General features: G+C 38.4%; 1 protein-coding gene across 2 annotated transcripts in view; it reads right to left on the bottom strand.

The window, feature by feature from the left end:
* Nucleotides 1–607: 607 nt before the first annotated feature.
* CPPED1 (calcineurin like phosphoesterase domain containing 1) overlaps nucleotides 608–14215 on the bottom strand; it is a 56545-nt gene continuing 42937 nt past the window's right edge. For both annotated transcript variants that reach the window (XM_066560652.1, XM_066560651.1), the window contains exon 4: nucleotides 608–2685. In XM_066560652.1, coding sequence (XP_066416749.1) covers nucleotides 2453–2685 — 233 coding nt within the window. In that variant the 3' untranslated portion in view covers nucleotides 608–2452. The remainder of the gene's footprint in view (nucleotides 2686–14215) is intronic.

The raw sequence follows: 14215 nt of genomic DNA, 5'->3' as shown, positions 1-14215 counted from the left end.
GCTCTATAAAAATATTACCTCTATTAAAACCTGCAAGATGAGATGCTGGAGCCAAATGCACTAAAGGCAAGCAGTAGGCAAACAGAGTGTACTCATGCCTTAATGACTTTTTGGAGAGGTTCAGAAATAGTGTGTTCTTAAATTTGCTTACACTGAAGCTGGAAAACCAATATTTCTCCCAAAGACTTTGTTTTCAGTCATTTGCCTCATGTTCACAAGTCTCCCCTCAGACTGTACTTGATTACAGTAGTGTGTGGTTACCTCACAGGTTCCTCTGCTGTTCTCATGTGAATTTTTCTCATTTAATAAGAGACATCGAAGTTTATCTCATCCTTTTAGCAGCCTAAGAGAAACCAAAATGAACTGTGATCACTTGATGTTTTTAAATCTCTGTCCAGCCCCTTGAGCCCACAGCAACAGGAGGACTCCCTTGCTCTCTTGCTTCATCAGCACTTTGAACTGTTAGTGACATACCTTGCTTTAAAGGCAGTCATATGCTGACACTGACAGAGAGTTACAATTACCAACCCTGCTGGAGGTACCAAAATAATGTCCTCAACATCAAAAGATGTTGTTTTAAATTATAATTAGGGTCTCCATGGGTGAATTGTTTCATAATTTAACATATTTTATTTTTCTTGACATAAGGAAGATGAGGCATAGTGACAGCAAGGACCTCTGCCATTTCAAATTAGTTAAAGCATCAGTATTAATTCTTAACCAGCTAATTACACTAAGAAAAGTGAGGAAACACAATTTGTCATTTATGCTGGTAAAAACCCACATTCTTAGCTTATTTTTATAACTTTCTACATACAGGAATGTCCAGCCACAAACTATGGTTAAATATCCTTCTCATGATTGTATTATATAGCTACAAAATGTTCTCTCATTTTCCATTTTCTCTCATTCTACTGAAAATGAGACTGTGAAAACATGCACCTAAGCAAAAGCAGCTGGAGAATAAAAGCAAAATCACCTTCTTTCTCTCTGAATCCAACATCACCTCTGCTCAAGCTGCTGCCATGGGGCTGCAGTCCCCAGGTGGGCCTGTCCAGCTGCAGGTACAGCCACTTGCTGCAAGGCAAAGGTGATTTTACAGTCTCAGCAGTTCCATAAATCAGGCTTGAAGGAGACTCCTTGATAAACTGTTGTAAGTAAAATGTAATTAAATGACTCTTCAGCAGAGCATTTCCTACTTTCCACCGTGTTTAAATACCTGGAATACCCTCTAGGGAACACTGTTTTATGTGAGTACATACATAAAACAGGACAGAATGCATTAATGATGCTCACTGTGTTCCTCCCTCTTCAGGTGCCAAAGCTGCACCAGCTCCAGTTCCAGATAACCCATGGCATGGATTGTAATGTGTTCAACTAAATACTTAAAAACCCCAACAGCTATGATTTAATTACATGAAGAATTTATTTGCAACAAATTAGATACACTTGCTAAAAAAAGAGGTGGATTGCAGCATGTAAACTATTTTATAAATTTCTTTTTGAAGACTTATTGCAGTGAAGAAAACATACTTTTTAGGGTTTTCAATATTCTGTAGTATTCTGTATTGCCTTACAGTAAGGCACTCTACATTGCATTTGGAAATCAAAGTTCTCTGTTTGTCTAGGAATCAACAAAGTGACTTCTGATTACAGTATTCTGTACAGAATATTCTCCCCATACAATTATTCCAACTTCCATATCTAGAGCCAGGATATATGCTAATTGAATGGCAGTGAAATTTCAAAATGGAAGTAGTTGTTTCACCCTTAGTTTCTGTCAGTGACATTTATATCAGCCTCATTTCCAGACTTTTCATTCATTATATAAAACTATATAATGGAAACTATAAAACTATATAACATTATATAAAATTTTATAACAGATATAACAGAAACTCAAGCTGTGACTGCAAACCAGAATGTGTCTCCTATTGCTCCTGGCTCTGAAGAGCTAAGAAAATAAAGTGTGGGAAATGGGAGAAAATACACCAAGGTAACAGGATACGATCCAAAAGTTGCTAAAATTCAGCAGTATTCTGCCAATTTCACATTTTTTGAGATTTGTTTCTGTAAAATGTGCCCTATTCATATTGTCCAGAAGGTTACAGAAATTACTAAATTTATTGGTTTTGAAATACCTTCTCAAGTTAAACGGTTACAGACACCAGTTTCTCTGTAATAAGAAAGTATTACCTAGGAGCAAAGTGAAAATTCTCAGAACTGTACTTTTCAATCACACATTACCATATTAGCTCTGCTCTTCTCCCATATTCCTCATAGGTCTCATTTTCAAAAAGAAAAACATGTCAACAGCTTCCTTGTTATTTAGGATGACAACAAACTGAGACTTGTTCTGGACACTGCAGTCAGAAATCTGGAGTTCTGCTTGGGGAAACTTTAGGAAACTGTTTACATTTATCTAACACAGAAAAATCTCTTTTGACACAGCCTACTTTTGCTTAGCAAGCATATCCAGCAGCTCCTTCTCTAGGCCATGGCTGCCCAGGTCAGTTAAGCTGTAGTATCTGTGCACCACCTTCTCCTCTGTCACAACCACCACCCGAAGGCCGTGTGTATCCTGTCCCAGCTGACATCCTATAGCTGATGACACCACCATTTCCAGGCCTTTGTAGGACCCTCCAGCATTCCTGTGGTAATGCCCAGAAAATACAGCTCTAATGCCTGGTAAAGAAAAAAAGAAAAAAAAAAATACAGAGTTATATTTAGTTAGCACCTTACAGGTGTCAGATTTAGCTTCCTTCTTTAATGGCTCATTAAGCATAAAGTTAAAACTAAAACATTTACCCAAAGTTGCATTTTAAACAAATAATTTGTAAATTATTCTAATAGTAATAAATAATCAAACTTTATTGTGCTCCACCAGCTGAGTTTAGGGTTACTGGACTCTGAGTTCTTCATGCTCACTGCAAGGTGTGTTTGCTTTCTCCCCACTCCTTTGCCTAGAAAGAAGGGACAGTCCAGAAGCAGCTGATTAAAATGAGATCCCTGCCTAGAGAATGACTGAAACACAGGCTGAAAGGTGAAGAGGGCAGAGCTGTATTTGTCAATTAGCAGGAAGAAAATTTCCCAAGGAGAGCTTAAACCTCTACACCCAAGGCCAGTGACCTTAAAAAAACTAAAGGGGCAAGACAAACAAGAAACACACAGGGGAAAGTAAGTTGTAGTCATTTCACAAGACATTGAGGATATCACAGATGGAACCAAACCCAGGTACATCAAAGAAATCTAATAAAGCAGAAGTTTTAAGAAGAGAGGGAGAAAGAGGAACAGCCAGGAAAGGAAAGGTTGACACCTGCAAGAGTCAGGCTTGGAATGACATGAATGAACATTTATCATGTATGGGGACAAACAAGGCAGTGACTCTGATTCCCTCTCTATTTTTAATGACTTAAGGCTGTTCTGTTTCCCTTTTTTTTTTAACCCCCCAGATTACTTATATTTTGGACTTCATTGGAGTAAAACATATGGAGTTTTTATAGAAATTTTGAAACTATTTGAAATTAAATGAATTATGTCATTCTCACCTCCAAACCAGTAATTTCTAATTTTTGTTTCTGCTGTCTTGCAAACATAAACAAACAAATGGGTAGAAGTTGTACTTGTTTCTCTGAATGGCCTTTTTGATTGTCTTTACAAATCAGATTCATGCTGCCAAATAGATTATCTTCCCCTCCCCATATCTGATAAATTTTAACAAAATACTTTTATTACTACAAAATGATGACGCCTTAAATGAATTAAAAAAAACAAACATCATCTTGTTGCTGAGCACTTCTCTTTCCTGTCAAAGTTTGCAAACCCCCTCACAAGAGTTAAGAATGCAGCTTCCTCCCTGGGAGAGAACGTTCTGCCCTGGACAAAGCTTTTCATTCACACCTTCCTTTGCCATTTAGCCTTTCCAAGCTGTGCCCATAGGCAGAGCTGAGCAGCACACTGAACAGCATTCAGAGTTTGGTAACAAAAAAATTCATCACTTTTCTTGCTAATTTAAGGTAGTGTATGTTTTATTTTGAATGGAAATGTGGAGTTAGGATAAATAGCTAATTTTACAAATGGGATTTGGGATTATGCTTTGGCATGCTTGGTCCTTAGACTCTTGGTCTAGACCCTTACAGGTTCCTGAAGCTGCATCTAATGCTACTTTATACTGTTGTGAAATTGAAAAATTACTGGATCAGATGACTAAAAATACTGGAAATTTTGTTGGCAGGCCAGAGAGGGGAATTTGTGAGACATTACAACCTTAAATGACATTTAAAAAATAAAAAGCTACCAACAACTGATTTTGCCTTCAGACAGCAGAAATCCTGGAAAATAGCAAAGGCAATTTAAAGCCAGAGAGCTGTAATGAGGAACATGCTACAGCTTCACATGGAAATCCTTATTTCTCTAGCCAGAAAAAACCTTCCACATTTTCTCCTGCAGTAGATTTAGATCTCTTTCACAGAGATAAAGTGAAAAAGGAAGTAGGTGAACCCATCTTAAGACAGCTGGCTAACATCAATCCTTTGCTTTTGCAGGAGTGAGTGATCTGGAGACTGATATAAAATATATAAACTTGGCTCAAAGTATAGTTAAAAATTAAGCAGCTTGGAAAGCAAAATATAAATTATTCTGCTGTGTGTCTCGTAAGAGCTACATGGGCTTTCATATTTCAAACCCAAGCCCTTCTCAAACAGCAAATGAGTCAATGTGGAAAACAGAGAATGAAGCCCCCTTGTCACTGAGCAATGGTAGCAGGGCATTGTCAGCTCCAGCCTGTCTGCTCCCCTGATTCAGCGTCCCAGGGCTGATTATCCTGCAGTGGAACCACTCTGGCTCCTGCATGAGGTGAGAAACTGCAGGACAGCTCTGGGAGCTTGCTGTGACCCAGCTGCAGAAACCCAGCAAAACTGGTGAAGTGTTTTTACATCTTGGAGAAACCCAGTCAGAGTCCCTCAAAAGGCAGTGGTGGAATACAAAAGTCAGTGATGCTGCTACTGTAACAAGGTAACAAGGCCTCTTCAGTATTTCCCACTTTTTCTGTGGGTAAGCAGAACTACTTTAGTCTATGAAAAAAATTAAGAACAAGTAAGAATCATAAACCCATAGTGAGGTGCAAAGCCATGTGACACACTTTTAGTAACAGAAATAGGTACTTTGGAAGGGAATTAAGTTCTCTGTGTCCTAAAGTAGCATCTTCCCACCATCCAGAGAATTTGACATTTCAATTTAAAAGAGGAAAAGAAGCCAAAGCTTTGTGTCATCATTTGGTAAACCAAACCCTAAGTGTAAGTAGAAGGACAGAGGATACAAAAGTTATAAAGGAATTGTAGTTATGCTAAAGAAAAAAACGTTCCACTTGTCTCATAATTCAAGGAATGATTTTGAGAAACCCATCCTAGACAGAGACACACAGCAGTAAAAAGTTTGCCCAGACTTCAGTTTTCAGATACCCTTTAGTGCTACTATTAACTCCTGTTAATGCTGGGTTCCAGGATGTTACACCTTGAACAAGGACACAAACAGGGCACTGCTGGGTACTGATGGAGGCTCACTGATGGGGTTTTTCTGCAGGAGCACTTTCCTGTTCACCCAGCTGTGCTGTACCCACTCTGTGAGCTAGCACAAGCAGGAAAGCTGAACCAGTCACTGCAGTAACACCAAGATGACAAGCAGGCAATTTACTTTGCTCTTGCTTTTGATCTTTAACATAAAACGAATCTTAGAGATGTTGGCACTCAAATTTAAGTTATTAATTTCAGATGTTTATCTGAAGTAATAATGCCAAGCTGCTAGCAACAGACACCCCCCAGCCCTTCCCCCTCAACTCTCTGAAGAAAGAACAGTGTCCTGGCTGACCTTGTTTTTATAGCCCACTTTACCCCAGGTCAGTAAAATGCATCCAGCTATATACTGAAACATCCAGTCCCTTCCCACTACAACAGAAGAAAGGAAGGTGGAGCAGTGATTTTTTGTGTTTTATCACTGGGTTCTTAAACAGCAGCTGGAAGAAGCATTGATATAAAAGCTGTATGAAATACTAAAGAATTCCTGTGCAAATAAATGTCCAAAGAACAGCACCTTCACAAGCATTCATTATTTCATTTTTTATGAAATACACAGTTATTTGAATTTAAATGTGACCGGAGGTTTCACAGTATCCATTTACTAAAAAAAGCTGGATCCAAGACACTATTCATACCTAATGGATTATTCACTAAAGAAAAAATGGATTAAAATCAGAATAAAGTAAAAAACTGTGCAGACAGTTACACTAAAAAAAAAAGCAAAACAATCCACACATCCTGTATCTGTGATCATCATCATCATCTGATGTCAGACTGCTTAACATGACACAGATTACAGAGTATCTGCTAAGGAAAAAAGGTCTGAACTGCCAAATCAATTTTTTGACCAGGACAAGACTGGAAGCCAGAGATACAGAACAGGCTCCACCCAGTGCTGGGTACCAGGTCCTGTTCTGTCTATGCTAAAACTTTACTTGAGTCAAGAAAACACCTAAACCCACTGAGCTTCATGCCTGCTACCAAACAGGACTTTTAAGAATCAGTCAAGATGTGAAAAAAGTCAATGTCTTTGTAAAAAAGGTTTAGATATGGGAATTGCTCCTGATTTTAGTAAACCAAAGCTGTTCTCCTGCCATCCAATTTACCATCACTTTCTGATCAAGCACAAAATTTCCTTTTTAGTTCTGATCTGAAAAAGCTAAATCTAAAAGACAAAAAGATTTTCCTTTTCCAAAGATCTGATGGTAACTATTTTTCCCTTCAGAATAATGCATCCCTACTAAAGAATGAAATACCTATTTTGGCACAAGTTCTTTGAGCCCAGAGCAACCTACTTAGCAAAAATTATTCATGATGTAACAACAAACCCAAACAAGGATTGTTAAAAGAGTCATGTGATAAGATGTAATACTTAAATATGTTGATAAGCCTTAGACTTTTCATCAGCTCAACCATGAATAAAGCATATAAGCACTTAGGTTTTATGCTAATTCTCAGACTGCATTATGGCCCTTGGGGCTGTAAGGCAACACAGAGGTTGAGGCAAGGTAAGAGGGGAGTGCTGGGGAGGGCAACAACCAGCTCATGCAGTTTAGCATCCTGCCTTTGATGCTACCTGTTTCATAGGCAGAACAACTCTATTTTAATAAAATTTCAAACTAAGTTCATATTTTAATTTGGATATCTTTTTCCAAGTCAAAACCACATTATCAACACTTGACTCATGGTTTCTACTGCAGACATTTTTCAAAAGGAAATTCAAAAGTGCCTCTGAAGACTTTGCTACCCTCTCTTTTGTTTTCTGTGTCTGCTTTCTAAAGCCAGCTCTCCAAATAAGTAGTAGAGCTTCCCCAAGCTCTTGTTGATTTGCATCTTCTTCACTTTATCAGCTTTGGGAAGTTGGACAATTTTTACCAGCATTTCCCATTTTCACTTTTTCTGTTGGTTCTCTCTTGAGCCTCTGTGACCCACACCAGCACAATATATTAAAAGGATTACCCTCTCCTTTTCTTACAGAGAGGGTCTAACAGGTACTGTTCCACTGCCTAACAGGGAAAGGTGCCTACACAACTCTCTGAGATCTGCTCTGGCTGCTGCACAGAAAAGGATCAGGAGGCTCCAAAGGATCCAAGCAGGCTCAGAAGCAGCTGCCTGTGTACAAAAAACTATATCACCTCTTCACAGCCTGCAGCAGCTCTGATTTTACAGAGATTATTCTCTCTAACTGTGGCCATCTTACAGCACTTCTGAGCTCCCAAGCAACCTAAAGCAGAGGATTGCTCTGAAAGAAACCAAGTCCTAACTGAAATAGTCAGCACCTTTTTCAGCCCTGGAGGTACTGAAGAAAATGAGAAGAAAACTTTAGCCATCCCAGTGTAGTTAGCACACTGTTGATTTTATTCCTGACAAGAACCAGGTGAGAAAATACTTCATTACACAAAAAGAAACTACAACTGAGTATTGTGCAGGAGGCAGTTTGTCTGTTAGCAGGAGAAGCTGAGAATATTTTACAGAATTTTGAAAGTGCAGCATACTCCTTCTACAAATGATCATTTATCACTCAGAAAAACCCTTCTGTGGCACCAGGGAAAAGGGTCAGCATCATTTTGATGCAATTGCACTGTAAGAGAACAAAGGCATTTAGCTGTGTCTCATGGACAGCTCCCCTGAGTGATAACATCCCTGCTGGAGCTTATTGTGCAGCTGCAGTCCTGTAATTCCCAGACTCCCAAGTTCCCTTAACTTGGGACTCTACTGCTGTCTTCTGTAGCTTAGAAAAATGTAAGGATATGGAAGACTGGGCATGTTTTCAACTCCATCTGGGCAGGAAGAAAGGGGACTCTGGCCTTTCTTTCTGTGTGGCCCAACAAACAGCCATAACTTGTCAGTGTTTTGACCAGCCTTTCTATTTCAGGAATAGCTAAATCATGTTAGTGTCTCATTTTAAACAAGAAATGCCAGCCAAATCACCCCTTTGCTTTATTAAACAAACCAGGTGTATTCTGTAACCATGCTGCAGTAAGAGTTTGTGAAACAGGTAACACCTCTTAACTTTGTGAAAAATTTACTGTTTTCTAGTTTAATTCAAGAAATCCAGGCTGAGCCCCAGTCTCCAGGGAAACTGAGTTGCAGTGACACTGGATGGAAAACAATGCACCCAGGTTTTCCTTGAAAACCCCAAAGAAACATGTACCTGGGAAACAGTTTTTCTCACATAATCAGGTAATATTGAGTTGTAATTCAGTCTTGAGCTAGTTTAAATTCCAGGGGTGTCTGACTCCAGTTTCTGTAATTAGACTCACTTCTATGGCTTGATTCCAAAACCCCCAAATTCAGAAGAAGCTGTTTTCCAACTCTAGTTCCAAATGTACAAACCCCATTTTTGAGGCAGGTTTGCTGTGTCCAAAATGTGACTGACCTCATCTCAGCTGGAAATCAAACTGCTCAACCCAGCACTATGGACAGAGTAAAAATACAGGAAAAAAATTACCAACATAAAAATAAACCAAAGAAAAGCAAGCAGATTTTCCAAATTAGGAGGAGAATGCCTGGAATAATCAGCATAGGCAATCAGTAGCATGCTTTATTTAGACTGAGCCTTCAATTAAATAAATGCTTTTCTCAGCAAAAGCAAATGAGACTGTAAAAGAAGGAGAAGGCTAAATTAGTGCAATATGAATGACATAATAAATATGTAATGGGTACAGTACAGACTTTGCCTCTCTTTCCATGCTCTCTGTAGAGAATTTGGGGAAAAAAGGTGGTTCTGACTGAACAACAAAATTTATCACATGGTTCAGATTGTCACCTTTTAAGTGCTGATTAATGAACTATTTTTTACAGTAACTGCAGACATGAATCAATGTTCACTGCATTTCATGTACTGGTTGATGGCTCTCCACCCAGACTGCAGGTGAAGTTCAAAGCAAACAAAAGGCAGCATTTCTTCAGAGAGCTGTGAAACATGAAATTCCCTCCTGCAGACCACTGTGAAAGCTGGAAGTTTTCACAAATCAACTGAACAAATTTAGAGAGGAATCACTAAATTGCATTATGTTGGTAACATTAATATGACACAGTAAGTACTGAAAGAAAAAATCTTGGAGGTGGGAAGAGGCCTGGAAAAAAAATACCATTATGCACTTTTCTATTCTGTGCCCTTCACAAGAGTCTGGGGAGTGGGAGCAGCAGGAGACTGGGCTATTGAGACCCTCATTCTGCTCCCATTACTCTGCTTTTCAGTTAGCTGTTCAAGTTTAATGATAAAATTAGATTTTAAACAGAGTTATGTCTATCCAAAAATCCATGGGTCACCACACAAATCTGTTTCTCAGTCAAGGACTGAAGAAAGAGAACAGACTAGAAAAAGCTGATCCTGGATACATTTGTCCCCAAAAGTGCAGGAGCTAGGGAGGAGCACCAGTAGAGCCAAAGCAGAAGCAAAAAGGTGGAGAGGCAGTTCTGTAAAGACATTAAATTGTATTGGAGGATCTGAATGCTATCAACACTCTTGTACCCTGTCATAGTTTTCAAAGAGAGGAGAACCAAGTAAGTATCCAGGCACAGGGAGATGCTGCTCTGAGATGTGTGTCCACCCCCACACAGGTTACAGTACACAGGTATTTTGTAAAAGGCAGTGTTTCTGGCAAATACAACCATTTAAGTCATATGGATAAATTGATCTGAACATTTCCCCTGGAGTTTCAGGCACAAACTGGCTTTTCTTCCTTCCTTTCACTTGCAGAGTACAGCTGCTGTCTGAAGTGCTGAACAATGTGGTCGGTTCAAGAGTGATACCTGTTCTCTCAACAATTTTGCACTCCAAAATGATGTTCTTTCAGCTTCCCTACAAGAGCCACATTAACCATAGGCATTTTTTGCTGCACCTTTTTTTCTCCCCCGGGCACGTGGTGTATCTCATCTTTTCAAGACTCCAGTGCTACACAAGGAATAATAATATTTAGAAGTCTTTGAAAACAAAATCTCTTCAGTGGAATAGAATTGATTTTATCTCATTGCAATTTCAGAGTGCTCCCATTGCCTCATCTGCCAAGCAGGTGTTACAGCAGCAAAGAAAGATGTGAAAGCATCAGTCACAGCACTGTTAACTGCTCAGTGCTCAGGCAGCTCTCAGACTCTGTTATCAAAAAAAACCAACACCCCAAAAATTTCCCAACAGAGCACCAGAAGAAGGAAACAGTCCCACTGGTAAGTATTGGGATCAACATCCTCTCTTTCATAAGCTCTTTGGTCAGCCCTCAGTAGCACACAGAATTATTTTGTGTAGCCCTTTTGAAGCTCCCTGTTGTCCCTCCTCAGAAGAGCTGTGTGAATAAAAAAGAACTGAGTAATTAGAATTTACATTGCACAGCTCTATAAGCATTTCAATAGAAATATCCCATGCACTCTTGTTTGCAAACATTGTCCTGCAAATGTGCAGGAAACCTCTGCCTTAAATTTGCTTTGTAGCCTAAAGGATCAGGAGTTTGGTGTGGCTGGTGGTCAGGTGGTCAGAGTAAGTAGGAGACCAAATATTATTTTGAAAAGTATATTTATGTTGAAAGCTTCTTTCTATAAGACAATGCTAAATGGAGCTATATAGAAAAGGATTTTGGTGTCACTTGTTTTTCCTATATAATCAGAGGAGGAACAACAGGCACAGCCAGAGGGTGATTCCAGATCACCTAATTAGAGCACTGGTCTAAATAAGCCTTTAAAGGTCCTGTCTCTAGAAGGTCACTCTGTTCTTCAAGCTCATTTTTGTGAATGCCTCCTGTGAATGCCTACTTTTTCCCATCTGAAAGTGATGCTTTCTCACAGAGCTGACACAAACCCCAAACAGTCCTGGATTGCTGTGTGCTCTAAGGATCAAGAAGAAGCTTTTGTCCAATGGATAAAACTGATTTAAAATATTTTTCTGAGAACAAATATCACTTAATGTCCTTACACGCTATATGTATTTTGTACTTGCTGCTGAACTTCTGAAAAAACAATTTAAAAAATCTATGTTTGTGTATGTCCATGCAAGATTTACATTGCCATACCTGGGAAACTGTTCTTACCTAGAATATATCAAATGTGGTCACTCTACCTGGGCCATAAGTGCATAATTGCAATCTTGAAAGAGGTTGATCTAAATCACTGAAGTTAAGAATATTTAAATTATCTTAAATACTGACACATAAGCAATGAGATTACTCACTCAATGTATGGGCTTTGCCAAAATCGAGGTCTCAATGGCAGGAAGATGAAAATATTACTCCCCTGTCAACTCTGATTACACAACAAAGAAAATAATGAAACATAGCATATGTTGTCTGGTAAATTTTAGAAACAACAGCTTTCAACACTCCATGCTTTAATTCTGTGCTCAAATATATCTCAGCTGTGGATGTTCTGAGAGCTTCTTCTTCTTTTAACACTGCTCTCCTGTCACAACATTTCTAAGAGGAGAATGAAGCTATATCACACACTTTAATGAGTAAAGGTGTTAGAAGTTACAGCACCTCCAGTCACAAATATAATGAAAAAATATACCATTTAATGAAGTTAGGTTGTTATTTTTGCCCCTATGTGCACATTAAATACTTTTAACCACATCTGAAAAATTGCTTTGCAGACACTTGGACGAATTTAAAACTTTTTAATTAAAAAAAGCTGAAGACTGTAGGGAATTTCCTTCTGTATATTTCTATCTCTGGTCTAGTTATTTTCTTTAAGATGCATCTCAGCTACATAGACCACATATTCTTAATCTAACTCTGAAACAAGATCTCTTTTCAACCCTGTTGGTGAAAAACCATCTATTAATTTAGGTTTTATTCAACAGAGCTGTTAAATACGTTTAGACATTTCCTTAACTGCTTTAGTTGATTTGTGCCATTAAGAAACATTTATTGCTATATTGTATTACCTAATATAAGTAATGCTCAGTGTGTCAGTGATGGTTCTAAGGACAAAAAGTCTTTAAAAGACTGTATATAGCTCACCAAAAATATACATACTTTTCAGGTCATAGAAAAAATATTTAATGTCCTAAGAAAATTTTACTGGAATGAGGTATGTAAGAAAAAGTAGGTCTTCTATTACATAAACTGCCTGATTTGAAAACGTAATTTGCTGCTTATGTTTATCAAAGACACATGACTTGCAGACCAGATTTTTTGGCTAGACCATTACTACTTCTTTATTTTCCCTACAAAGCTATGAGGAAACCTATTTATATCAGCACTGTAAAATCCTTAAAAGCTGAATATGCATTTCTTGCAGCAGAGTCGAGTGACTCCAGCAGATCTCACAGATGAGAACGTCAGGTCAGCTCTTTCACAGCTCTTGCACACAGATTTTTCTGTACTTAATGTCTGCATGTGGAAGAGACAGAGCTTTGACAACTTTGGCTTAACTTGCAGGAGTTATTCCAATACACCTTCAGAAAGGTATCTCTGCTTAAATCCTAAACTCTGCTCTCAACTGAGTTGGTTTTCACTGTGACCAAAATCACATTTTCAAGGACAACAGTTCTTATGATGCATTTAAAAAAACCATGGTCTAGCAGGACTTCTTACACATGCAGCTTGCAAGTATGGTTTAACTTTGCACAGTAGTAATACATATTTACAAGTGCCAGATTTTCAATTATAAATATTTACCATAAGGACATGATTTTATCTTTAATTAGCCCAACTGTTAAGGACACTTCTAATGTGAGAAATGCAATTCAGTATTTCATACCAGATGTAGCCTCTACAGTTAGTCTTTTATCTCTGCTTGTAATAAGCAGATACTTACAACAAAACCATTCTGTAACATGGGAGTGATTAGAAGATAATAACTACAGAAGATCTGGGCTTTGGAATTAAAATAAAAATTTTCTGAAGTTGCATACCTCAGTTTAAAGCACCTGCTACCATATGACCAATATGACCATACTTTAAGAATCTATTTCCTACACAATCCATATGAATTTCTTTGTTCTCATAAAGACTTCAATGACTAGATTATCTTTCCTTTCCTGTACCTCCCTAACCTGCTGAGTTATGTCTCCATGTTTGACACTTCTAGAAAAAGTATAAACATGAGAGAACTGGGGTAATTCCAGGTTTGATCCTGGGTTATAAACAAATGAAATATGATGCCCATCTTATGATGCCAAACACCCTAAACCACGCATGTTACTGACATAATGACACACCAAACATGGTTATAAGCACTGAAACAGCAAGAGGCAGAAGGAAGGGAGGAAGGAAGGACTGGTGACAGGTTGGGGGAGAAGAATAGTGGTAGCCTGGTGGTCTCCTAAAAAGGCACACTGACTTTTTTTTTTCCAGAATAAATTGTTACACCAAATTTCTAAATTTAAAAAAGGAAAGTATGGGATTTCATTGGCAATATCCTGTGTTTTAATCCTCCAAGAATGTATGAAATGAACTGGGGGAAAACCAGTTTCATGTCTAATGATGTGCTAAACTTGATTGCTCTTTAGCAAAGCAGAGGTTCAGAAAGCAAGTGGGGTCCTTGCATCTCTGTGCCTCTATGCCACCATGCCAACAGCCTCTCTGCAACCCACTGAGACCTCAGTGGTCTCACAAAAGCTGCTCTTAAACAGAATAATAAAATGGAAACAGAATGCACCTGTTACTAAGGTAACTCTGAGCCAACTTTTGATTCTGCTCATTTTTCTC

This window comes from Molothrus aeneus, chromosome 16, assembly GCF_037042795.1.
Source record: "Molothrus aeneus isolate 106 chromosome 16, BPBGC_Maene_1.0, whole genome shotgun sequence".
NCBI lineage: Eukaryota > Metazoa > Chordata > Aves > Passeriformes > Icteridae > Molothrus > Molothrus aeneus.
This window is presented reverse-complemented; position numbering and strand designations above follow the sequence as displayed.